The following is a 26,167-nucleotide window of genomic DNA, read 5'->3' as shown; positions in this document are numbered from 1 at the left end:
ATTCAGCGTTTGGATCAAGACGAAGGTGGGTTCTGGACAGACGTACGCTGTCAAGGAGTGTTTACTTCGCCTCCACTTCTGTTCCTCCCCGCCCTGGTGCTGCTGCGGGTCACATACTCGTCCTGAGTCGGCTTCAGCCTCTCCGCGCACTAGTCTCCCGGAACCATGGCCGAGTACTCTTATATGAAGTCTACCAAGCTTGTGCTCAAGGGAACCAAGGCGAAGAGGTGGGTCCTGCAGCTCCGGCGGGAGTCTCTTCAGTTCTTTTCGGACGCACTCCACCCCCGCGAATCCGGTAGAAGTCGTGGCCCGGAGAGCCGGCTTTGTGGCCTCCCAGGCTTCGCCCTGGCCCCTCTCCAGACTGGACAGAGGCAGGACCGCGGTTCCTGGCGCCTGTGCAGAGAGGAGCAGCCTCCCGCGCGGACGACCCTGGAAACAGGATAGACGGGTGGGTGACCCGTGGCCCCGTACCCACGAGTTTGGGTCCCCTGAGGCATCTCTCCAGGGCTCTGCCTGGTGGTCTGCGCTACTCTGATCTCGTAGTTCATGATAATAACTTCCTTTGTTAGGGATGATTATTTTCTCCATTGTCTCTTCCTGGAAAAATTATTGATTAATTTTTTCTAAGCTAATATGTAGAGTGAAACCAGGATGAATCACACAGGATGAATTTTTGAGGTGTATATGGGCTTTGATAGGGATGTGGGCTCGAACCTGCACTCTGTCATTTACTAATTTTGTAATTTGTGTCAAATTGGTTAATATGTCTGAACTTCCATTTACTGATTAACAGATCAAATATCTTTGACCCTCCGTTTACACATTTATACTTTCAGACCATTTTTTATACCTTTAGAAGACGGTGAGGATTAAATGAGAGAACATATATGCAGTAAATAAATTGAGCCAAATGTGAGGAGGAGGTCGTAGTGGTAATTTATTAGCTCTTTAGGAGAAAAATACCTGTGCACTCATATCCCCGCTTCTTTTATAAGTGGCAGATTTGCCCGAGGTTGACTGTGCATACAAATATTGAGCATTTCCTCCTGGTCTCCGTGATAAACAGAGGTCTTGATATTTTTAGGTGAGATGGAAAGAAAGTATCAAGGAGTGAGCTGAAGCCACTGCCCTTGAGAACCCTCTCGAGGAGTCTGGGCTCATGAAGATGCCAGAATAAGTGGCAGGTATATCCTGAATGAATGAGAGATTTTTACTCTGTGAATTTCCTGTGAGGAGAGGAGAGTTATCTTCTGAAAACTTTATGATGAAAATGCAGACAAGAGTGTCTTAAGATTATCGTAATGATCATAATTAATGCTTATATAGCACTTTCAGTGTGCCAAGAAATTGTTGTAGGCACTTTGCACATTAACTTTTTTTCAAATCACTCTTTTTTATTTTTTTATTGCGATGTAATTCATAATTAAAAATTCACCCTTTTGTACAGTCAGTGGTTTTTAGTATATATTCAAGAGGTTCACCACTGTCTAGTTGCTCAGCATTTTCGTCATCTCAGAAGGAAATCTCTTCCTACCCATTAAAGCAGTCACACCCCATCCTCTCCCTCTCCTAGTCCTTGGCAACCACTAGTCTGCTATCTATGTGAAATTGCCTATTGTGAATATTTCCTAAGAAATCATGCAACATGTGGCCTTTTGTATATGGCTTCTTTCACTTATAACATTTTTGAGGTCCATGATTGTTGTAGCACTTGTTCCTTTTTATGGCTGCGTAGTAGTCCATTGTATGGATGTAACATTTTGTTCATCCATTCATCAGCTGATGAACATTTAGTTTGTTTCTTGTTTCCCCTTTTTGACTATTGTGACTAATGCTAGTGTGAATAATCTTATGTAATATTTTTGTGGGCATATGTTTTCATTTCCCTTGGGTATACATACTTAAGAGTAAAATTGCTGGGTCATATGGTAACTCTAACTTTTTGAGGAACCACAAACTGTTTTCTGTAGATGCTGCACCATTTTACATTTCCACCAGCAATGTGTGAAGATGCATATTACCTCTTAATTCTCACAACAGCCTTGAGAGTTAAGTTATTATCCTAATTTTTTAAGTGGGGAAACTGACTCCCAGAGAGATTCAGTACCTTTTCCAAAAATTGCAGAGCTAAGAATTGACAGAATCAGGATTTAAAATCTGGCAGTGTGGCTCTACAATCTGCTTTGAACTTTAACATAATATGTACAAAGCCTGAAGCAAATTCTCAGTACTGTGTTTAAGAGGGCATAGCAATGTAAGTCTTCCTAAATCAATAATTTATAAATGAAACAGCTTAAAAGACTTCCAAGTTTCAATCTTACGATATTTATTTATCACACAAATCAATATACCTAAACTCATCTATATAAATTACGTCCTGTAGTAAGAAGAAAAAGAGCAAAGATAAGAAGAGAAAAAGAGAAGATGAAGAAACCCAGCTTGATATTGTTGGTGAGTCAGTTTTCAGTGCTCTATTCTGAAAAAAGTTAACATTTCTTGAGATCTCATTGAAAATATTTTCCTAGTTAGAAATTTATGATGTATTCATATTTGTCTTAAAGTCCTTAAATATTACCTACAGTTGTAAATTCCATTTATTCTTTAGCACAGTAGATGCTACTGATGCCTTTACTTCATTGTCAGAACAGAGCACAGGAGAGAAGAATTACAACCCTCTGACTTAGTAGGCACCATTAGACTGCTTAATAGCCGGAGATTCCGATACATAATTTTAAAGGCTTAATGTAAATGTTACTCAACCAAATATATTTTACAAGTTCTTTTCTTTGAACATGTATACATTTTAATTATAGAAGTCAGTTGTCTCTTAAACGAAGTATTTTCACAGGAAAAATCATTATTTTGTGAACTCTGAAATGAATGAAAATTTTAAATACAATATCAGAGTAGCCTGTAAATGATACTAGAAATAAACTGACCCAAACACACTTAACCAGCCTAGTTTCCATTTAGTTGTTTCCTTACTTTTTTTTTTTCTTTTAAAACTTGGCAAGTTGCATTTTGAATCTTCATAAATTATGTTAGCTTAAAAAATATATAAAATATGGAATGGTATAAAGCCAATGTTCTGGAAGAATCATTGCTTTTGAAATGGCAAATCAACAATTCTAAAATTAGGGTAAATATCTAGGGTAGGTATATAGATGTGGAATTGCTGTGTCAAAGGATAGGTGAATGTTTAACTATGGAAGAAACTGCCAAAAATTTTCTAAAGTGGTTGTGCCATTTTACCCTCCCACCAAGAATGAATTAGTGCTCCAGTTACATCCTTTCCAAGAGTTGATGGTGTTATCAGTCTTTTCTCCCAGTCTGAGTTTTACCTTTTCAGTTTCTTAATGGTGGTTTTCGGATGGATAGCTTTTTTTTTTTTTTTTTTTTGTGATGGAGTCTCGCTCTGTCGCCCAGGCCTCCAGCCAGTGGCGCGATCTTGGTTCACTGCAAGCTCCACCTCCCAGGTTCATGCCATTCTCCTGCCTCAGCCTCCCAAATAGCTGGGACTACGGGCACCTGCCACCACGCCCAGCTAATTTTTTGTGTTTTTAGTAGTGACATCGTTTCACCATGTTAGCCAGGATGGTCAGAAGCTTTTAATTTTTATAAAGCTTAGTTTATTTTTTTTTCTTTTATGGTTACTGCCTTATCTCTTTGATGTAAGAGATCTTTGCTTACCCCAAAGTCAGGAAAATATTTTACATTGTCTTTTAGAGGCATTATAGTTTTAGTTTTTACATTAAATCTGTAATTAATCTCAAATTAATTTTTGGCATGGTGTGAGTTTGGTTTCAAGATTTACTTTTTGTTTTTTTTTAACATCTTGATAACCATTTATGCCAGCACCACTGGTGTTTCCTTTTTCCATTAACCCAGTTTCATATCTTCATAAAAAATCAATTAACTTTCTACGTATTAGTCTATTTCTGGACTCTGTTCTATCGATTGTCTGTTTTTCTGTTGGTATATTTCTCTTGATTGCTATAATTTCATGAAGTTTTGAGATCAGGTAGTGTGAGACCTCTAACTTTGTACTTACTAACTATTAGTTTATTAATTTCTACAGTGAAGTCTGTTGGATTTTCTCAGAGAATTGTATTGAGTCCAGATCATTTGGGGGAGAATCAACATCTTAATATTGGGCCTCAATATTTCAAAATTTTCAATGTAGCTGTCTTGATGCCTGTTTAAAAATTTATTCTTAAGTATTTTATAATTTTACACTACTGTCAATAGAACTTTTGAATTTGATTTTCCAGTTTTTTGCTGTTAGTACGTAGATCTACAATTGATTTTTGTATAGTGAATTTGTAGTCTGATAAGTCTGTTTCACTTATTACTTCTAGTGGATTGTTTATACAGAAAACTAAGAAATTTGCAATTATGTTTCCTGTGACTATCGTTTTACTTCTTTCTTTCTAATCCTTATGTCTTGTCTTGCTTTTTATTGGTTTATTATACTGTTCAGGACTTCCATAGTGTTGAATAGAAGTCACGAGAATGGTCATAATTGCATTGTTTCCAAGCTTAGGCAGAAAGCTTTCAGTAGTCCACCATATGGTATGATGTCTGTAGGGTCTCCAGAGAAAACCTTTATCAAGATGAGGACATTCCTTTTAAACTTTGTTTCTTGGGAGTTTTTATCATAACGATGTTTAATGCTGTCAAATACCTCTTTCTGTATCTGCTGAGACGATTATACAACTTTCTTCATTCTGCCTATGAATTACATTGGTCTCATTTTCAACTTTTAAACTAACTTTACATCCCTGAGATAAACCCCACTTGGTTGTGATGCGTTGTCCTTTGGGATATTGCTAGATTTGATTTTGGTGTCAAGGTGATATTGGGTGTCATAAAATTAGATGGAAAGTGCTGTCTCCTTCCCTGTTTTTGGAAATAGCTGCATAAGATGGGTATGATTTCTTCTTTACATGTTTGATAGGATTTACCAGTGAAGTCATCTGAACCTAGAGGGTTTTTTTTGGTTTGGTTTTAGTTTTTTGTGGGAGAATTACGATTTTTTAAGAGATATTTTCAGATTTTTCTGTTGTCAGATTTGGTAATTTGTGTCTTTTAGGAAAATTTCCTTTAATCCAAGTTGTTGGATTTATTGGCATAAAATTTTTCAGAATATTCCTTTAATATCCTTTTAATGCCTGTAGAATCTAATCTGTATTGCAGTCTCTTCATATTGGTAATTTGTGTTTTTTCTGTTTTTTCCTGGATCAGTCAGTCTAGCTGGAGGTTTATCAATTCTTTATAAGATCACTTATTTTAGATCATTAATGATGTTTTAGTACACGAGTATGCAATCTTTTAGCTTCCCTGGACCACAATGGAAGGAGAAGAACTGACTTAGGCCACACATAGAATACACTAACGATAAGCTGACAAACCAAAAAAAAAAAAGAAAAAGCAAAAAAATCTCATAATGTTTCAAGAAAGATTATGAATTTTTGTTGGGCTGCATTCAAAGCTGGCCTGGGCCACATGCAGCCCTCAGGTTGGACAAGCGTGTTTCCTTATTACTTATTTTCTCTTTTTTTCATTTTCTATTTCATTTATTTTCATTCTTTTTTTTCCTCCCTTTAACTTATTTTCAGTTTACTTTGCTCTTGTTTTATTGCTTCTTAAGAAGGAGGTTAGATCTCTTCATTCCACTTTAGTTTTAGTTATAGTCAACACATTTTGCTTTCATTTTCATTCCATTCAATATATCATCTAGTTTTCCTTGTGATTTTTCTTTTCACGGACACTTGAGTTATTTAAAAGTGTATTGTTTTTAATTTCTACTACATAGAGATATTATAGGTATGTTATTGTTGCTGATTTCTAATTCATTTATAGTATAGTTGGAGAACATACTTTCTTAGTGAATTTCCATATACACTTGAAAAGAATGTGTATTCTGCAGATGCTGGTTCAGGGTTTTTTTGGTTTTTTTTTGTTTTTTGGAGATGAAGTCGCGCTCTGTTGCCCAGCAGGCTAGAGTGCAGTGGCACGATCTCGGCTCACTGCAGCCTCCGCCTCCCAGGTTCAAGTGATTCTCCTGCCTCAGCCTCCGGAGGAGCTGGAATTACAGGCACCTGCCACCACGCCTGGCTAATTTTTTTATATTTTTTAATAGAGGCGGGGTTTCACCACGTTAGCCAAGCTGGTCTCAAACTCCTGACCTCAGGCGATCCACCTGCCTCGGCCTCCCAAAGTGCTGGGATTATGGATGTGAACCGTGGCGCCCAGCGGTTCAGTGTTCTTTAGATGTCAGTTAGATCAACTGGTGGAGCTTGTGACTATGCACATCTTCTGTGTCCTTACTGATTTTTTACTCATCCTACAATGTAGTGAGAGTGATGTTAAAATCTCAAGCTGTAATTCTAGATCTGTCTACTTGAGCAGTTTTTGCTTAAATATTTTGAAGTTGTCATGTGTTCACATTTAGGATTGTTAAGTCTTCCTTATAAATTCAGTCTCTGTTGATAAATAGATTAATAAAAATGAGCATGTCTATAAGCAAAGAGTTTCACTGGGTTCTGCTAGATTCAGAAGCAATTGAATTTACAACATCGTAGTTTGCAATACACAGATTTGATTTACCCAGGAACTAAAGCTAAGTAAGCTATGGGTTAATAGAAGGTCTGTGAAGGGTACTTAGACTACAGTAAGAATGGAGAAGAAAATTCCATTTCCAAATCTAAGATATATCGTTCGTTTGTGCCAAGCAAATAATGAAGGCGGAGTTTTAAAGGGGTCCTTAGCACAGAAGCACTGGGTTAGTCAGAAGGCGAGGTGAGCTGTCACACAGGCTTGATGCTAGAATGAGGGTGCCCTGGTAGTATCTTATCAGCCATGACACTGGTGCATCAGGCCATTTTTATTTTTTTGAGACAGGCTCTTGCTTTGTTGCTCAGGCTGGAGTGCAGTGACATGATCATGGCTCAGTGCACGCTGGACTTCGTAGGCTCAAGCAATCCTCTCACCTCGGACTCCCGAGTAGCTGGGACCACAGTCTTGTACCACCATACCCAGCTAATTTCTTAATTTTTTTGTAAAGATGGGGGTCTCCTTTTATTACCTAGGCTGATTTTGAACTCCTGGGCTTAAGTGATTCACCTGCTTCCACCTCTCAAAGTGCTAGATTACAGGCATGGCAGACATATGTAAACATTCTAAACTATGTGAAAGTATGTGAAAAGCTTTATTATGCATTGTGAGACAACACAGCGGGAATATTTCACCATCTGCCTAAGGTTTAAAAGGAAATAACTTTAAGCATGTGTCTAAATAGCAAGTAATGTTTTAGAGCGGATTCTCTTAAATTCAGCTTGGGCATCTGCAGCATATACACAGCTTGAGCTGTAACCTGACCTAGAGACAGGCAACTTCAGTGCCCACTGTTCTTAGGATCTACTGCTTTTTCACAGCTAAAACCCCCGAGTGGCACTGTTAAGTATTATGTTATGTTACTTTAGTCGTTAAACATATAAGCATACCTCAAAAGGTTGAATGTAGGCCACTTGCAGAAAGTAGGCAGAATGCTCACATTTAATTCTTGATGATACTGTGTTTAGCTTTCTTATTCTTTGAAATCTCATTGAGAAAAAATGCTGGCATCTGCTCATAGTAATTTCTTTTTCAGTTGACAATATTATAAGTAACGTTATTGTATCATTTCCCTACTTGGACAGAGTGTGAAAATTTTGAGGGGCTTGTCTGCCGGAAATTTCTTCTTCATTTGCAAAACATTAATGAGATATTATATTTAAATGATTTCATTTAATATAAAGTGTACTTGATGAATGTGGCATAGAACATACAGAATAAAACTAATTTAAAATTATTGACTATTACATTTATAAGAAAGACTTGCTAATCATAACACTGTTCATAATGATTCAGAATAAAGCATTATTTCTTTTACTGAAAACAATTGCAGCTATAACTCAATCATCCAAATTGTCATTAGTTTTATTGCTTTCTAATCGTCTTTAGCTGAAATTTTAATTTGGTTAATTTTCTTTTTCTCCATTGGTTTTGTGTGTGTGTGGTGGTAAAATATACAGAATATAGAATTTGCCAGTTTTTCTATTTTTACGTGTACACTTCAGTGGCATTTAAATGCATGCACCATTTTACCTTCCCACCAGCATTGCAGAGGCTTTCAGTTTCGCCACATCCTGCCCAACATTTGTTTTTCTGGTTTTCTTGGTTTCTGTTTTTTGTTTTTTGTTTGTTTTGATAATAGCATTCTAATGGGTGTGAAGTCGTATTGCATTATGGTTTGATTTATATTTCCCTTGTGACTAGTGATGTTGAGCGTCTTTTCGAGTGCTTATTGGCCATTGGTATATCATCTTTGGAGCAATGTCTGTGTATATCCTTTGCCCAGTTTTGAATTGTGGTGTCTGTCTTTTTGGAGTTCTCTATATAGTCTGGATGTGAATTCCTTACAATGTATGTAATTTACAAATATTTTCTCCATTCTCTGGGTTGCCTTTTACTCTGTTGACAGTGGTTCTTCATGCACAAAAGTTTTTAATTCTGATGAAGTCCAGTTTGTCTATCTTTTCTTTTGTTGCCTGTGCCTTTGATGTTCTATATAAGAAATCATTGCCAAATTCATTGTCGTGAAGCTTTTCCCATTTTCTTCCAAAAGTTTTCTAACTTTAGCTCTTACATTTAGGTCTTTGGTCTATTTTAAGTTACTTTTTGTATTTGGTATTAGATAAGGGTCCAACTTCATTTTAGCTAAACTTTTATGTATTTTAAAATTGATTATGAAAATCATGAAATGTTTAGTTGAATACAAAATTGTGTGCAGTGGAATTAACTGAATCTTTAAAACCTTTTTATTATGGAAATATCCAAACTAATCCACACATAGAAGAATATAATGAGTCCCCATGTGCCCAGGCCCCAGCATCAATTATCAATATTTTGCCAATCTCGTTTCATTTACTTAATCACCCACACACACATTTTTTCCTGGAAAATTTTAAGTAAAATCACAGATATTATGTCATTTTACCCATAAGTACATAAATGTACATTTCTTAACGTGATATGTATTTCTCTCATCACCTGTTTTGTTCTTTATACATTATACTATGTCATTATCAGACCTTGTAAAATTAACAAGAATTCCTTAATATATCATATCCAGTTGATGATTGACTCATTTCTACTCTAGTTAAAGTACAATTTAGGAGGAGGTTTGAGGATATTTTTTAACATTAAGATATAAACTTTTATAACAACTGTTAAAATAATTTTTGCAAGAGTCTAACATTTCTATTGGCAAATTGGAAATTAGTATACGTAGACACAGATTCTGCTCGTTTTGCTTTCAATCTAAAATCATAGTTAAGATTACTGGCCGGGCACCGTGGCTCACACCTGTAATCCCAGCACTTTGGGAGGCAGAGGCGGGTGGATCACGAGGTCAGGAGTTCAAGACCAGCCTGGCCAATGTGGTGAAACCTCGTCTCTACTGAAAATACAAAAAAAAATTATTTGGGCATGGTAGCAGGCTCTTGTAACCCCAGCTACTCGGGAAGCTGAGGCAGATAATTGTTTGAACCTGGGAGGCAGAGGTCGCAGTAAGCCAAGGTCGCGTCACTGCACTCCAGCCTGGGCGAAAGAGCGAGACTCCGTCTCAAAAAAAAAAAAAAAAATCTATGCTAGAAAGTCTACCTGTAGAGGCATTTTTAAGAAACATTATGATAGGCATTGCCTCTGGAAAGCAGGCATGAATAGATGGCTGGAGTCTATCATGAGAGAGACCGTTCTCCATATATCAATTTGTATGTTTTACATGTTGTCTTTTGTTTTGGTCTTTTTTTCAGACGGGACCTTGCTCTGTCACTCAGGCTAGAGTACAGTGGCGTGATCATAGCTCACTCTAACCTTGAACTCCTGAGCTCAAGTGATTCTCTTTCCCAGCTCCCCGAGTAGCTGGGATTACAGGCATGCACCCCCATGGCTGGCTGTATGTTGCTATTTTGTATTTAAAAAACCTAATTCTGACTGTGCTGGTAGTTGCATGAATCTGTGCACATACATGCAAACATATACATGTAAAACTAGTGAAATCTGAATAAGCTTCATGGATTATATCAATGTCAGTTTCCTGATTCTAACAGTGTATGATACTTATGCAAGATGTCATCATTGTGACAAACTGAGTAAAGGATATGTGAGATCTTTGTATTATTTCTTACGACTGAAAATAAAAACTTTTTAAAACTAAGTTATAATAACAAAGAACTCTGTGTCAAAACTAAAATATAAAGTTGAAATATCAATTTTATTTTTTAGGAATCTGGTGGACAGTAAAAAACTTTGGCGAAATTTCAGGAACCATAGCCATTGAAATGGATGAGGGAACCTATATACATACACTCGACAATGGTCTTTTTACCCTGGGAGCTCCACAGAAAGAAGCTTTGTGTCTGGAAGGGAAGATCCTGCCACAAGTGTAGATTTTAGGACATTCATTCACTTAGGCCAAACTCTAACTAGTCTCAAACATTTTCCAAAGGAATGGAACCATTGCATTTGACTCTTCCATTTTTTTTTTAATTCCTTAATATTTACCAGCCATTGGCAAGTCCCTCTTTCTAACATAAGCATTTGAAAACATTCCGTGTAGTTCCAGAAGAGTATCTTTGGAAATCAAAACAACATGAATAATTAAAATAGTAAGTGGAAAGAAAAAAGAAAACCTATTTGAGTCAAACATATTTGAATTTCTTTTTTATTCAGACCTGTTACCAAAACTAACCTGGGTGCATTTAACAATTTGAAGTTTCCTCATTTTCTTTAGCCCATTAGGGGAAGCACTAATGAGATACAAAATAATTAGAAGATAAAAAGCAGTATCATTTGGTCAGCAAGGCCATCCATTGAATAAATGAAAGCATTTAGCTTTTTAAATAAGTGTTTATTTATGACTGTATTTTAAAACATAAAGAGAAGCTATCTCGAAATTTATTAAATAAGCATTATATCACCCTGTCTTACTCAGTGTATAAAATTAACACTGTAGTTAAAAGAAGGTAAAATAGATCTTGATTCCAAAGTTACAGTATTACAGTGACATCAGTATATCTGAATATTCTTACATTTAACTGCAGAAGAAAATAACCACATTTTTTAAAGCAAAATAATGTCTTTATATTTACAGCAAAAGTCAAATTTATTTTCAAATGTTTTTTCTCCAATAATTGATGAGGGCCCTAGTCCTGCAGAGCAGTTTATGGCTGTCAAATTATCTGATTCCAGGTGAGCTTATGTTGTAATATAATTAGTAACCAGTTATTTTAAAAATTTAATTGTATTCATTAAAAATTTTAGTATCTGTCTTAAGCCCACGGTAATTTTGATATAAAAAACAAAATAGCTTCTTTGAAAAGTAGATTTTGTGATCTACTTTTAGTGGATTTCCTATCAGTATATAATGCTAGGCTGGAAAAAAGATGTGTAAGTTAAAAAATGCAGATTAATAATTTCACACACCAAATGAGATAGATTAAAAAATAAATCAAATAGTACAAAACCTGGTTCACTGATGCTATGATATTTAAACTCCCTGTCTGGAAGTCTAAAGACAAACAGGAAGACTAAAAAAAGGAATACTGTTGAAACCAGCAGAGAATGTTACAGCATCGTAACAACAAAAGAATATTTTTACTCACTATTTTTACAGTCATTTTATAAAATAAACTTTTGTATTCTCACTTTGTGCAGAAGTATAGAATGATTCTTTGGGTAAAAGATACTGAAAGTGAATTTACATATTTTAGTAATTGGTTATATCAACACGATAATGATTTCCATTATATAATCATTAACGTATAAAGGAGTAAAAGTCAATTCTGGCATCCGAGGAGATTCTTGGTAAGGTGAAAGAAATCATAATTTTACAAAATCACATTAAGATGATTATTTCTATAGTTTCTTTGAAAGTCTGATAAGTAGGTTGAAAGACAAAGAATAAAAGCAGAGAAAGAAAAAATTCAATAGTTTTAAACTGCTTTACAATTATAAACAAAAAAGGATTATATAGAAAATTAACTGACAAATGAGGAAAATATTTGCAACAACCTTAATAGGCAGTGAGTTTTTACTCTTCATATGTATCTTGTATAGAATTCATAGCACTGAAGACCCCAGTAGAAAAATTGCGAACAATCAGATCTGAATAGAAAAATGGACAAGGGACATTACCAGATAATCTAAAAACTAAAAAGGAAAGGAAAAGAAAAACAATTGTTATTCTAGTTAACTACTAAAATGCAAATTAATAGGATCCTTTTTTTTTCCATATCAGGTTTTCTTTTTTTTTTTTTTTTATTGCCATGAGTAAGATTTTATTTTTTTTATTTTCTTATTTTAATTTTTTTTTCCTCTTTTTTCTTTTTATTATTATTATTATTATAATACTTTAGGCTCTATGGTACATGTGCACAACGTGCAGGTAAGTTACATATGTATACATGTGCCATGCTGTTGCGCTGCACCCAGCAACTCGTCATCTAGCAGTAGGTATCTCTCCCAATGCTATCCCTCCCCACTCCCCCCACCGCACAACAGTCCCCGAAGTGTGATGTTCCCCTTCCTGTGTCCATGTGTTCTCATTGTTCAATTCCCACCTATGAGTGAGAATATGCGGTGTTTGGTTTTTTGTTCTTGCGATAGTTTACTGAGAATGACGATTTCCAATTTCATCCATGTCCCTACAAAGGACGTGAACTCATCATTTTTTATGTCTGCATAGTATTCCATGGTGTATATGTGCCACATTTTCTTAATCCAGTCTATCATTGTTGGACATTTGGGTTGGTTCCAAGTCTTTGCTATTGTGAATAATGCTGCAATAAACATACGTGTGCATGTGTCTTTATAGCAGCATGATTTATAGTCCTTTGGGTATATACCCAGTAATGGGATGGCTGGGTCAAATGGAATTTCTAGTTCTAGATACCTGAGGAATCGCCACACTGACTTCCACAATGGTTGAACTAGTTTACAGTCCCACCAACAGTGTAAAAGTGTTCCTATTTCTCCACATCCTCTCCAGCACCTGTTGTTTCCTGACTTTTTAATGATTGCCATTCTAACTGGTGTGAGATGGTATCTCATTGTGGTTTTGATTTGCATTTCTCTGATGGCCAGTGATGGTGAGCATTTTTTCATGTGTTTTTTGGCTGCATAAATGTCTTCTTTTGAGAAGTGTCTGTTCATGTCCTTCACCCACTTTTTGATGGGGTTGTTTGTTTTTTTCTTGAAAATTTGTTGGAGTTCATTGTAGATTCTGGATATTAGCCCTTTGTCAGATGAGTAGGTTGTGAAAATTTTCTCCCATTTTGTAGGTTGCCTGTTCACTCTGATGGTAGTTTCCTTTGCTGTGCAGAAGCTCTTTAGTTTAATGAGATCCCATTTGTCAATTTTGGCTTTTGTTGCCATTGCTTTTGGTGTTTTAGACATGAAGTCCTTGCCCATGCCTATGTCCTGAAGGGGAATGCCTAGGTTTTCTTCTAGGGTTTTTATGGTTTTAGGTCTAACATTTAAGTCTTTAATCCATCTTGAATTGATTTTTGTATAAGGTGTAAGGAAGGGATCCAGTTTCAGCTTTCTCCATATGGCTAGCCAGTTTTCCCAGCACCATTTATTAAATAGGGAATCCTTTCCCCATTTCTTGTTTTTGTCAGGTTTGTCAAAGATCAGATAGTTGTAGATATGTGGCATTATTTCTGACGGCTCTGTTCTGTTCCGTTGATCTATATCTCTGTTTTGGTACCAGTACCATGCTGTTTTGGTTACTGTACCCTTATAGTATAGTTTGAAGTCAGGTAGTGTGATGCCTCCAGCTTTGTTCTTTTGGCTTAGGATTGACTTGGTGATGTGGGCTGTTTTTTGGTTCCATATGAACTTTAAAGTAGTTTTTTCCAATTCTGTGAAGAAAGTCATTGGTAATTTGATGGGGATGGCATTGAATCTGTAAATTACCTCGGGAAGGATGGCCATTTTCATGATATTGATTCTTCCTACCCATGAGCATGGAATGTTCTTCCATTTGTTTGTATCCTCTTTTATTTCCTTGAGCAGTGGTTTGTAGTTCTCCTTGAAGAGGTCCTTCACATCCCTTGTAAGTTGGATTCCTAGGTATTTTATTCTCTTTGAAGCAATTGTGAATGGGAGTTCACTCATGATTTGGCTCTCTGTTTGTCTGTTATTGATGTATAAGAATGCTTGGGAGTTTTGTACATTGATTTTGTATCCTGAGAATTTGCTGAAGTTGCTTATCAGCTTAAGGAGACTTTGGGCTGAGACAATGGGGTTTTCTAGATATACTATCATGTCATCTGCAAACAGGGACAATTTGACTTCCTCTTTTCCTACTTGAATACCCTTTATTTCCTTCTCCTGCCTAATTGCCGTGGCCAGAACTTCCAACACTATGTTGAATAGAAGTGGTGAGAGAGGGCATCCCTGTCTTGTGCCAGTTTTCAAAGGGAATGCTTCCAGTTTTTGCCCATTCAGTATGATATTGGCTGTGGGTTTGTCATAAATAGCTCTTATTATTTTGAGATACGTCCCATCAATACCTAATTTATTGAGAGTTTTTAGCATGAAGGGTTGTTGAATTTTGTCAAAGGCCTTTTCTGCATCTATTGAGATAATCATGTGGTTTTTGTCTTTGGTTCTGTTTATATGCTGGATTACATTTATTGATTTGCGTATATTGAACCAGCCTTGCATCCCAGGGATGAAGCCCACTTGATCATGGTGGATAAGTTTTTGATGTGCTGATGGATTCGGTTTGCCAGTATTTTATTGAGGATTTTTGCATCAAAGTTCATCAAGGATATTGGTCTAAAATTCTCTTTTTTTGTTGTGTCTCTGCCAGGCTTTGGTATCAGGATGATGCTGGCCTCATAAAATGAGTTAGGGAGGATTCCCTCTAGAACTCAGGATTAAGAATCTCACTCAAAACCGCTCAACTACATGGAAACTGAACAACCTGCTCCTGAATGACTACTGGGCACATAACGAAATGAAGGCAGAAATAAAGATGTTCTTTGAAACCAATGAGAACAAAGACACAACATACCAGAATCTCTGGGATGCATTCAAAGCAGTGTGTAGAGGGAAATTTATAGCACTAAATGCCCACAAGAGAAAGCAGGAAAGATCCAAAATTGACACCCTAACATCACAATTAAAAGAACTAGAAAAGCAAGAGCAAACACATTCAAAAGCTAGCAGAAGGCAAGAAATAACTAAAATCAGAGCAGAACTGAAGGAAATAGAGACACAAAAAACCCTTCAAAAAATAAATGAATCCAGGAGCTGGTTTTTTGAAAGGATCAACAAAATTGATAGACCGCTAGCAAGATTAATGAAGAAAAAAAGAGAGAAGAATCAAATAGATGCAATAAAAAATGATAAAGGGGATATCACCACCGATCCCACAGAAATACAAACTACCATCAGAGAATATTACAAACACCTCTACACAAATAAACTAGAAAATCTAGAAGAAATGAATAAATTCCTCAACACATACACCCTCCCAAGACTAAACCAGGAAGAAGTTGAATCTCTGAATAGACCAATAACAGGAGCTGAAATTGTGGCAATAATCAATAGCTTACCAACCAAAAAAAGTCCAGGACCAGATGGGTTCATAGCTGAATTCTACCAGAGGTACAAGGAGGAGCTCGTACCATTCCTTCTGAAACCATATCAGGTTTTCAAGTATTTTTTTAGAGTCATAATGTTTAAAAAAAAATCCATGAGAAAAAACATGCTCTCTTAATTTGAGGTAAGAATGTAAATGGAAGCAGCATTTTCTGGAAAGCAGTTTGATGATATAAGAACTTTATAGTTTATACCCTTCGATCCAATTATTTCTGGGAATTTTTTCTAAGGCTAAATCAGTTTTATGTACAGAATAGATGTAAATAGAACTATTTATGATAAGCGAAAAAGTAAGTTTTAGTAATGTATTATTGAACTTTATAACTAAAGAGGTATAATTGAAGAATGATGAATTTTGAAAATATTTGTTACATAATGTATAAGGTACAATGTTTATATTAAAAAAGCAAAATATAAAACTAAATTTAAAACTGCGCACACCACCATGCCCAGCTAACTTTTTAAATTTTTTGTAGAGATGGAGTCTCACTCTGTTGTCCAGGCTGATCTTGAACTTCTTGCCTCAAGCAGTTCTCCCATTGGCTTCCCAAAGCACAGAGATTACAGGAGTGAGTCACCACTCAGCCACATGCATCTTTTGAACACTTGGAATATGTCCAGTCTGAAATTTTAGATATGTACACACCCACAAACATACACATGTCCTGTTTTGATGTTCTATAATTAATTTTCTCTCAGTTTTTAACTTTTATCTATCTTATTAATGTATAGAATTGCCCTGAAATCTGGCTATGGAAAATATCTTGGTATAAATTCAGATGAACTTGTTGTTGAGCGTTCAGATGCAATTGGACCAAGAGAACAATGGGAACCAGTCTTTCAAAATGTAAGTGCTGTTTTTGTTTATAAAATATTCCTGTCAGTTTAACAGAAAGTCTGTAACAGTCAATCATAATATATTTAAAATGAAAAAATAGGATGCAATAGTATAATATATTAAACTGGAATAAATCAGTAAGAACATAGAGCCTTAAAGAGATCTCAAAATATAGTGCAACAAAAATAGCATTAGTACTTTTGCCCACAATTATTTCTGTATACCCTTAGTGCCTAGATATGGATCTCATTTCCATTGAAGAACCAGTCAATTTTAGGTCTCAGAGTAGGAAAACAGAATAGTTCCTAAGTATCTTCTTTGTAGCAGAAATCATGGATGCTTTCAGAAACATTACAGACTGTAACCGAAATGTGGAGCCAGCTAAGTCCAAATTGTGACAATTTGCGTATAAAATATAAATAATAATAGTTCATTGAAGTAAATTATCTCTAAAAGACTTTCAGTTCATAAGCTAATAGTTTATGAAAAGATAGTTTTAATTTAAGAAGAAAAAAGGGAATATACTAATTCTTCATTTTAGTAAGTAGACAGTTGTAGTATATGGATGTTTTGTTAAAACTTTATTGATACAGAATACATAATTTCCCTTTTGTGTTTGTGTGAGAAGTAAAGATTGAACAAAAATATGTGAGTGCTAAACTGTCTTTAAAAAGTAGAGAACTATATCAGAAACAGTAAGGACCAGTGGGCACCACGCAGAACAAGCAAATAGAAGATAAGCTCAGCCTATGAGTAGCAGCTTTGGTAGTATAAAATAATGAACTGAAAATAGGAAGTCAGCAGTGTTTTCTAAGATGACAGATTAAACAAACATCCTACCAGAAAGAGGTAATCACTTAGACTAAGTTCCTCATCCCCTAGGATAAAATCTTAAGTCAGTGACTTGAAAACTATTTTGACCTAATCCATTGAGAAATGCATTTTTACATTGCAGCCCAGCACACACATATGTATAACCGAAGCAAGAGTTGTACTTAACAATACTTACTTATCCATGTGTTATGCACCTTGATATTTCTTATTTTCTTTTATCCCTTCCTCTGTGGGTCTGTGTGTATTCCTTTTCCCCCCCACCCACCCAATACCGTTCAGGAAACACTACATTGATTTCATTACCTGTAATGTGTTGCAACCGCTTTGAGATGATCCTACTAGTTATGATGAGATACTTCTAATAAAAGTTACACCAGTAGAAAATGCCAATATTTCATAAGGCCAGGGTGATGACTTAGATAGTACTAATAATACAACACTTTAGGAAAGTTCATTTCATTTTATTTTTAGGAAGGACACTAAGTTTCAAAAATTTAAATTTAAATGAAAGAGGGTCTTAAAACTCTATTGCAAAAAGGACTCAGCTGAATAATCTGTGGCACAGGTTTAAATCGCCTGGACCACACCATGCGATGTGAACCGTCATGTTCCAGGGCTCACCAGGAGCCATCCAGATGAGAGACCATCCAGCCCTTGTGACTTGACTAAGATATTAAATCCATGTTATCAGCACATTTTTAACTGGATGTGATATAAGGTTAACATATTTTGTAATCATTGTATTTATAAATATTTTGTCTAAATGTTATGGTATTCCAAGCTTTCCAAAACAATCAACGAAATACAAGTTATAAATAAACATTTTATTTGTTACGGGAGTTAAGCTAACCAAATTTATAACCCAGATTTATATACACAAGAAAATCAGTTTTTAAAGTTTTGTTTAATAGCAGTGTAATACATCAAACATTAAGCAACTGAAAAAGTATATGAATATTTATTTTCACACACAAAAGTCCCTCAGACATTGATTCTTAAATTCAAAACACCAAAGGCATTGTATATACCTTTTCATGTTTTCTAATTCTGAAGAAAATAAATGTTACTTAAAATGCTAATATTTGAATAAAGTATGCATTCATAATTATGTTCTTGTCTTTAAAGTTAATTTTTGAAACAGAACTAAACAGTTTTATCTTCAGTAGATCTTTTAGAAAGGAAGCAATCCTACCTCATCTAATTAGAATTTAGTCCTACTAGGAAGATACACTACAAATGTTTATTGTGGTAATCTTTGAATAGTAAAATGAAAGGTGATTTTGGTTTACTTTTCTATATGTTCTTGTATTATATTTTCCACGTTCCTTTCTTAAGTTCTTTTCTGTGATTTTTAAATCAGGGAGGAAAAATTAATTCAGTCTAAACACTTAATGTTTCTTCTAGAAGAAGTATCCTCATGGCTATTTTGTTATTTTGTTTCACTTAGGGGAAAATGGCTTTATTGGCCTCAAATAGCTGCTTTATTAGATGCAATGAAGCAGGAGACATAGAAGCAAAAAGTAAAACAGCAGGAGAAGAGGAAATGATCAAGGTAATGATGACATTTTATACGGATGACTGCATTCACACATGCGATGTGACTGTATCTCTTTAAAATGTTAAATCATCATTTACTGTCACTTTAAAGATTTAGTTAATAGCTTTTTATAATGTGCTGTTTCAAATAGACTCATTTTTAAGTATAAATCCCATAGTGGATGGCTTGTTTATACAATGTAGTAGAGAAATCAGTGCATCTAGGAGCTACCTTGCCATTATCTCCATGGATTAGTATCTTTTTGTGGTAGTTCCACATGCTCTTTTTAAGCTTTCATTTTCTTGTTTTCTTGCTTGTATTTTAAAATCTAATTTTTAAAATAGATAACATGTACACGTGATCCAACATTTTTAAATAAAAGCATATGAAGATGAAGACATATGCCTGCCATGCATCTTACTCACCTGTGTCCCAGCTCCTGTTCCTCTTTCCCTTTGTTTTGTTTTTCTATAGCCTCCTAAAATTTCTTTATAAACATATGAATACATTTATAATTTTCAACATTTTTACACTAAAGGCAGCCTCCTCTATAGTCTTCTCAGCTTTTGATTTTTTTTTTCCTTAAAATGGTATCTTGGAGAGTTTTCTACTATTAGTTTGAATGTACAAAATTTTCTCTTTTTCTTGCTTTTCTTCTCTTTCTCTCTCTCTCTTTTTTAACAGCCACATAATATTCCATTTTAGTTATGTACCTTAATTTATGTAGTCTTTTATAGATGGAAATTTAGGCTGTTTCCAGTCTTTTGCTCTTACAAACAGTGCTGCAGTACGTAACATTGAATATGCATCAATTTGTAGATGAGCGAGTGGACCTGAAGATAAATTTCCAGAAGCAGAATTACCAGGTCGGGGTATACGCATTTGTATTTATGTAATGCTTGAGCTTCTGTGATGATAATCACTCTATGAAACAAAAAATCATAGCAGAACTTCTGGGGCCTTAGCCCTTATATTTTAAAAATATTTTTATTAATAGTACCTGTCTTCTTTGCATTACGAGAAACATGAATCACATAAAACATGATTTTTATTTTATTTTTAAAATGTGTGTGCCTCACTAAGCTGGAAATAAAAGTTCCTTATTCCAGGCTAAATTCCCTCATCCGTAGTCAGACGCGTTATCCATTTCACCAGTGGCCTGTGCCCTCCCTAATCCTACTGTTTGTTTTACATCATTGTAAAAGTTAAACAGACATCTTCATATCAAGGTGAAATTCTAAATAATACTGTTAATATAACCTAGGTAAATCAGGTAGTTAACTGGAATTTGATGCAAACATTTAAGGCTTAATTTCTTAGACTCACAAAAGGCACTGATCTTTAATGATAAACATATACCAGGATGTGTCTAAAGAATAACTCCCCCCTTCTTGACACATGGTTTTTCTGTGTCTTGGCATTCCAACGCAGTACTGAGCATCGTGAACCTTGCTTTGTTTGTCTCTGTTGGGAATCACAAGTTGCATCCAGTATGACCCAGATTTGTTGGCATTGTGGGGGCCAGAGTAGAAGGCTCTAAGAGAGGAGGCCAAAGCCTTTTCTAAAATGCCCTTCATTCCTATAATTAGAGCATAAAAATTTATGTTACATTTTTCTCTACTGCCAGTGTAATTTAAAAGCATCTCTCAATTCTCTGTACGTGCTTCATGTTAGATTTCCGGTCATATGTTTGATTTTCTTTTTAGAATAGTTTTGATTTCAGATAATTTCAAATCTAAAGCTCAAACAATTTCAATCTAAAATGTAGATATTTTCTTACAGTTAGAGAAGTGAAATGCTATATTTTTTCACTGCATGCATCCAACACATGCGTTGTAGTCTTGAATTTCCATAATGCTCCTGTCAGGTGGATGTGAGCTCAGCCTTACAGACAGGAAGACAGCCTCTGACCCTCCTTACATCCTCGTGGTTTTTGTCAGTCAGTTCATGGACATCACAGTGATTTCAAGGTGTGGTAAGACAGGATGTGTACCCAGGCTCAGCTGACTCCAGAGGCCACTCTCAGTATTTCATAGCACATTGCTTCTCAGGAAACAGGTCATTGAGGAAATGCAGATGGGTTTGTGTCTTGCATTTAATTTAATTTATTTATATTTTATTGTATCATGTTTAAATTTTTTTCATCTGGATATCATCACAAAAATGTTATTGAAGGCAACAATTGCAAATATATGTGCAGTGCTTTTCACTTATACAAAGACACAAAGATACACAAAGATTGCATTTTTCACTGTTTAAAGCAATTTTCAGATGAAATACAAAGTTTTCTGGGTCTCTTTGGTTGGTCAATTACGTGGAAGCTCTGAACAGTGATTATTTAGGACTCTTTTCGTACCACTTAATTGCAGGCTGTCCTAATTAATCTCTGTCAGCCCTTCACTTTTAGGACCTTGCCTTATCTGCCAGAACACAGATCCCTCTTACTAAAGGTAGCATTGTGTTACAGGCCCTAGCAGGGAATGTTTTGAGGTCTGGGACCCCTCAAATCAAAACTGTCACAAAGATGTCATTGGCACAAACATGTTATTTGTCATCACTTTCTAAGCAGCTCTGAAGCTGGACTCCGGCCACAGAGATCCCTTAGGAGACATGAATCCTTACCATTGCCCATTGCCTGTTCTGTGGGTGATCCTAATTGTTGAATGCAGATTAATTAACTTATGACATGTGATAGTAAACATCTGTCCAACTTAGGAGGACATAAGAAGCTACTAAAAGAGGTGGGTTCCAATTAATTAAAAACAAGTTGTGTAATGTTAAAAGTTTTAATAGTTTGATAATAGCCTGAGCAATGTAAAATAGCTATTGAGCTTTCAATCTGATCAAATGACACTTGTCTACTAGGGATAATTTGATCCTAGTGTATTCACTTGGAGGACAAAATTAAATTAATGATTGCTTTATTGCCTAGCAGGATCTGATGTATAAAATGTTTCTGAAATAATTTTGTCTGTAGTGTTTCTGACACAAGGGCTGAGGAGGAAGCATGTGATAGCACTTACTCATATAGATTATATATATGAAGTAAAAACATATAGCCAGAACCCGTCTTTTTCTGAATATTATTGCTCAGTTAATTTTTTCTTCTGCATAAGAAATCATCTCAAATGTTCTTATGTGATATGTAAAGTGGGAAAGGTGGAAGATAAACACATAACCCATTGGATTCTCTTTTCCAATATCTAGATTAGATCCTGCAGTGAAAGAGAAACCAAGAAAAAAGATGACATTCCAGAAGAAGACAAAAGAAATGTAAAACAATGTGAAATCAGTTATGTGTATGTATGCTTTTCCTTTTAGACCTACAGATTTTACAGTGAAGTGCTTCTCAAAGTGCTTTCAAAATAAATTACTTAATTAGCTGGGGATGGTGGTGCATGCCTGTAGGCCCAGCCACTTGGGGGGCTGAGACAGGAGGATTGTTTGAGCCCAGGAGTTCAAGGCTGTAGTAAGCTCTGATCACCACTGCATTCCAGCCTGTGTCACAGAGCAAGACCCTGTCTGAAAAAATGGAAACTGATGGACAAGAAGAGGCAACACAATGTAGCCTCTAGGACAGAGCACTGAGCTAAATGCTTTTTTTTCTTGAGGGTTCAGTTTTCCTAATCATCCTACCAGCTCCCAAAGCTAGTTACTCGGGTTAGTCAATCTCTCTATTAATTCATAGAATGGGCATGATGCCAGTCAAAGGCTGTGCTATGGCCAGGACACAGGGGACTCCAGCCAGCATGCCCTAATAGAAGTGGGGCCTTGTGCTACCCAGTCAATGAGTGGCCCTGCTCTTGAGAGGTCATGAAGGTCATCTTTGTTGTTCAGAATCTCCAGCTTATTAAAAAAAATACAGTTAGACTTTTTTTTCTTCCTCAAGATGGAGTCTCGCTCTGTCCCCCAGACTGGAGTGCAGTGCCACGATCTCAGCTCATCGCAACCTCTGCCTCCCAGGTTCATGTGATTCCCCTTTCTCAGCCTCCCGAGTAGCTGGGACTACAGGTGCACGCCACTATGCTCGCCTAATTTTTGTATTTTTAGAGGGGACGGGGTTTCACCATGTTGGCCAGGCTGTTCTCGAACTCCTGACCTCGAGTGATCTGCCTGCCTTGGCCTCCAAAAGTGCTGGAATTGCAGGTGTGACCCACTGTGCCTGGCCTATAATTAGACTTTTTAATAAGTAAAAAGGAAATTAACAGTATTTATAAATTTAATAGTAAATATATATAATCAGAGTTTGAGATATTTTTCAATGAAGACATTTTCTTTGCAGAAAGAAATTTCAGAGCTTCCAAGACCACAAAGTTAAAATAAGTAAAGAAGACAGTAAAATTCTTAAAAAGGCTCAGAAAGATGGATTTTTGCATGAGATGCTTCTGGACAGGTAGCTATTTATTTACTTATTTCCACTATTTTAAGTAGCTAATAGAAATGGCATGTAGAAAACCTATATTCTCTTAAATTACTGTAGTTTTCACATTTTTGTCTTTATTTCTAATTTATGAGTGTGGCAATATTACCTAGAGAGGACATCATGAGTTTGGGAAAAGACTGTCAAGAAAGAATATCTAAAAATTATAACCGATTCTAAGTATATACTTTAAGAAATTCAGGTTTGACTGTATCTACTTCATAAATTTATCATTATCTTTTTATAACTATTACAACCAGAGTTAGAAAGAAGCAGTTTGACTAATATAAAAATTATGTGGATTCTGTTAGTGTAGTTCGGGTTCCTTAAAATAAGCATAGATCAACTAAAAAACTAAGTATAAAAGCTAAACATGTGAAATTGAAGCAGTTTTATTGTAAGATTTAGAAGAGTGCAGGATGCTTATCATAGCACATTATTAATATTTATCACTCTTCCTATGTAGATAAGTAATGTCCTAGAGTTACAACGTAGAAAAACAGAGATGTTTAGCTGTGAGTGTACAAGTATAAATCAATTAAGTGTCAGATTTTGATAATCACCAGCCGCTCATTCAAGTCGTATGTTCCAAAGTTACTCTTACCCTTTTTGTACATTACTTGATAAAGGCAATGTTTAATTACATATTTCCTGTTAACTAGCTGGTAGAGTTCATACCTAAAATTAGTAAATAATGTTAAGAATTTTTTTCCAGCTGAGCAAATGAATATGTATGTAGTTGTAAGAAATCAAGAAGATGTTATAAAATATAATCAGGATGTGGACACTAAAACGGAATAACGTCTATGTCCTGTAACTTTTATCACTTGTAATAATACAGCATTCTCACCCTGTTAAATGGAAATTTAGAGCACCATTAAATTCTGGAATAATTAAAATTGCTATTTGGATTGAAAAAGCCCTTAGACAACATTTATTGAATATTAGGAAATAACTTTTATAAGATTAGAATCCATTTTTTATAGAAACCAAATTTAAAAGTATACATATTTTAATATAAGTGTTGTGGTAACACAGTAACCAAAATTGAGCACACATTTTTAAAGCTTTTTATATTTATTAGCAGTTGAATATATATGGCATGTTATACATAGATAAATTTTACTATTTTTCTTTGTTTTAACAGGAGAGCCAAATTGAAACCGACAGATACTGCAAATGACTGGGACTTTTGTTTCTGCCTTATCTTTTTGTGTATTTTTCTGAATAAAATATTCAGAGGAAACGCTTTTACAGAGTTCTTGAGTTGTTGTGAAATTGTTATTTAGCTAGCAGCTAGTTTAACCAGGATTAAGCAAGTTTAATCAGGATTCTTCACGGATGTACTTTTTAGCTAACTACAGTTTTTCATATGGAAATGAAACTTACAGTACACACTTAACGTACCACAGAATTTTTTTCTGGATTTCCTGTCCTGAAGCATGAAGTATACTAGAAACCAATTCTTCCTGTGCTACTTGTGGAATCTTTCTTACTGGATCATAATCTTACTTTACTTTATACAATTGATGCTTAATCAGTGCCTTTAATAGGAAGTGAGAAACTCCCAATCCAATCAACAAGGCTTTGATTCTACCTCCTATGTACTACCCAGATCACAGACAATCCAAATATCAGAACTAGGGGGCTGGGCAGAGAGGAAAAATCATCTATTAGGGAGTGGGACAGAAAGTGGAAACATTACAAAGAAGCAAGTGGGCTCAGGACAGAGGCGAGAGTAGTACTGGGGAAAAACCCTACTGAGAACAAGTTTGCCACAGTGGATATGTATGTGATGCTTTTGTCCTCGTGGGCTGGAATGGAAGCTAATAAAGAAGTTCAGACGCTACGTGTTGCTTAGGTCTGCTTTGTTGAAGCCTGTCTCTTTCAGAGTTCCTAAACACAATATTCCCATGGCATCTAATCCCAGTGAGAGCTCCAAATCCAGGCCATGTATCAGATGCCATGGGAAATTCTGCCTCAGGACTGAGGTTGGTTCAAATATCTGGATGATGTCAAAAGTCCACGTTGTGTGCTGGCCTAACCTGAAAGACCCTATCTAGTTCTAGCCTCTAAATTCCTTCTGTCACCAAATCTAGAGTTACATGGCATCTGTACAAGCTAGGTAGCTGAGGCATGGGATCAGCCCCATAAAGGAGCTTTTGGAGCTTTTGTTGTAGGTCTAGGTTCAACTTGGCACTCCAGTTCCAATAGCTGGACTTTCTCTCATCTTGTGTTCTGATCCTTGGATTGGGAACAAAGTAACCACTCTGATCCCACAAAGCAGAGGTTTCGGTTCCCAACTGGTGACTATTTTGCCTCCCAGGGGACATTTTTGGTTTTCACAACTGGAATATGGTGTTAGAGGGTACAGGCTAGGGATGCTGCAAAGCATGTGGCAGAATCCTGTTCCACCCAGAATGCTAACAGTGCCAAGGTTATGGAGCCTTTCCACCCAAGGGCTTGGTCTATTCCTTGCTTCTGTCAGCTCCCTAAACCTTAAACAAAACAGTTCAAATATATATATGCATAAGCATCTCCTAGGGACCTGCACGTTTCCAATATCGACTACTGAGATCCATCCGTAGAGATGCAGGCTTAGGAGGTCTAGGATTGGGCTCAAAATTTGCATTTTAACAAGTACTCCAGGTCATTCTGAAGCAAGTGATACAAACCACACAATGAGGAACACCGCCTTCAAGAGACTGAATCTTCCTTCCCAACACTAGCTTGGTATCTGAGACCATCTGCCTGCTGACTGGCTTTCCTGTCACAAACATTCTGCATGTAGGCACAGTGTGTTCCTGGACTCCATGTTAAC

At 35.9% G+C, this 26,167-nt stretch overlaps 1 protein-coding gene across 1 annotated transcript; it reads left to right on the top strand.

Moving 5' to 3' along the window:
- Positions 1–25,188, top strand: LOC129055013 (protein FRG1-like). Its single transcript, XM_063714129.1, has 9 exons — positions 1–227; positions 2,384–2,451; positions 10,330–10,455; positions 11,238–11,295; positions 16,450–16,564; positions 18,837–18,941; positions 22,134–22,225; positions 23,209–23,319; positions 24,494–25,188. The coding sequence occupies exons 1-9, from the start codon at positions 166–168 to the stop codon at positions 24,633–24,635; spliced, it is 879 nt and encodes a 292-aa protein (XP_063570199.1). The 5' UTR covers positions 1–165; the 3' UTR covers positions 24,636–25,188.
- Positions 25,189–26,167: the final 979 nt, after the last annotated feature.

This window comes from Pongo abelii, chromosome 13 (genome assembly GCF_028885655.2).
Source record: "Pongo abelii isolate AG06213 chromosome 13, NHGRI_mPonAbe1-v2.0_pri, whole genome shotgun sequence".
NCBI classification, from domain to species: Eukaryota; Metazoa; Chordata; class Mammalia; order Primates; family Hominidae; genus Pongo; species Pongo abelii.
Note: the sequence above shows the minus strand (reverse complement) of the source record. Positions and strands in the feature narration are given on the sequence as shown.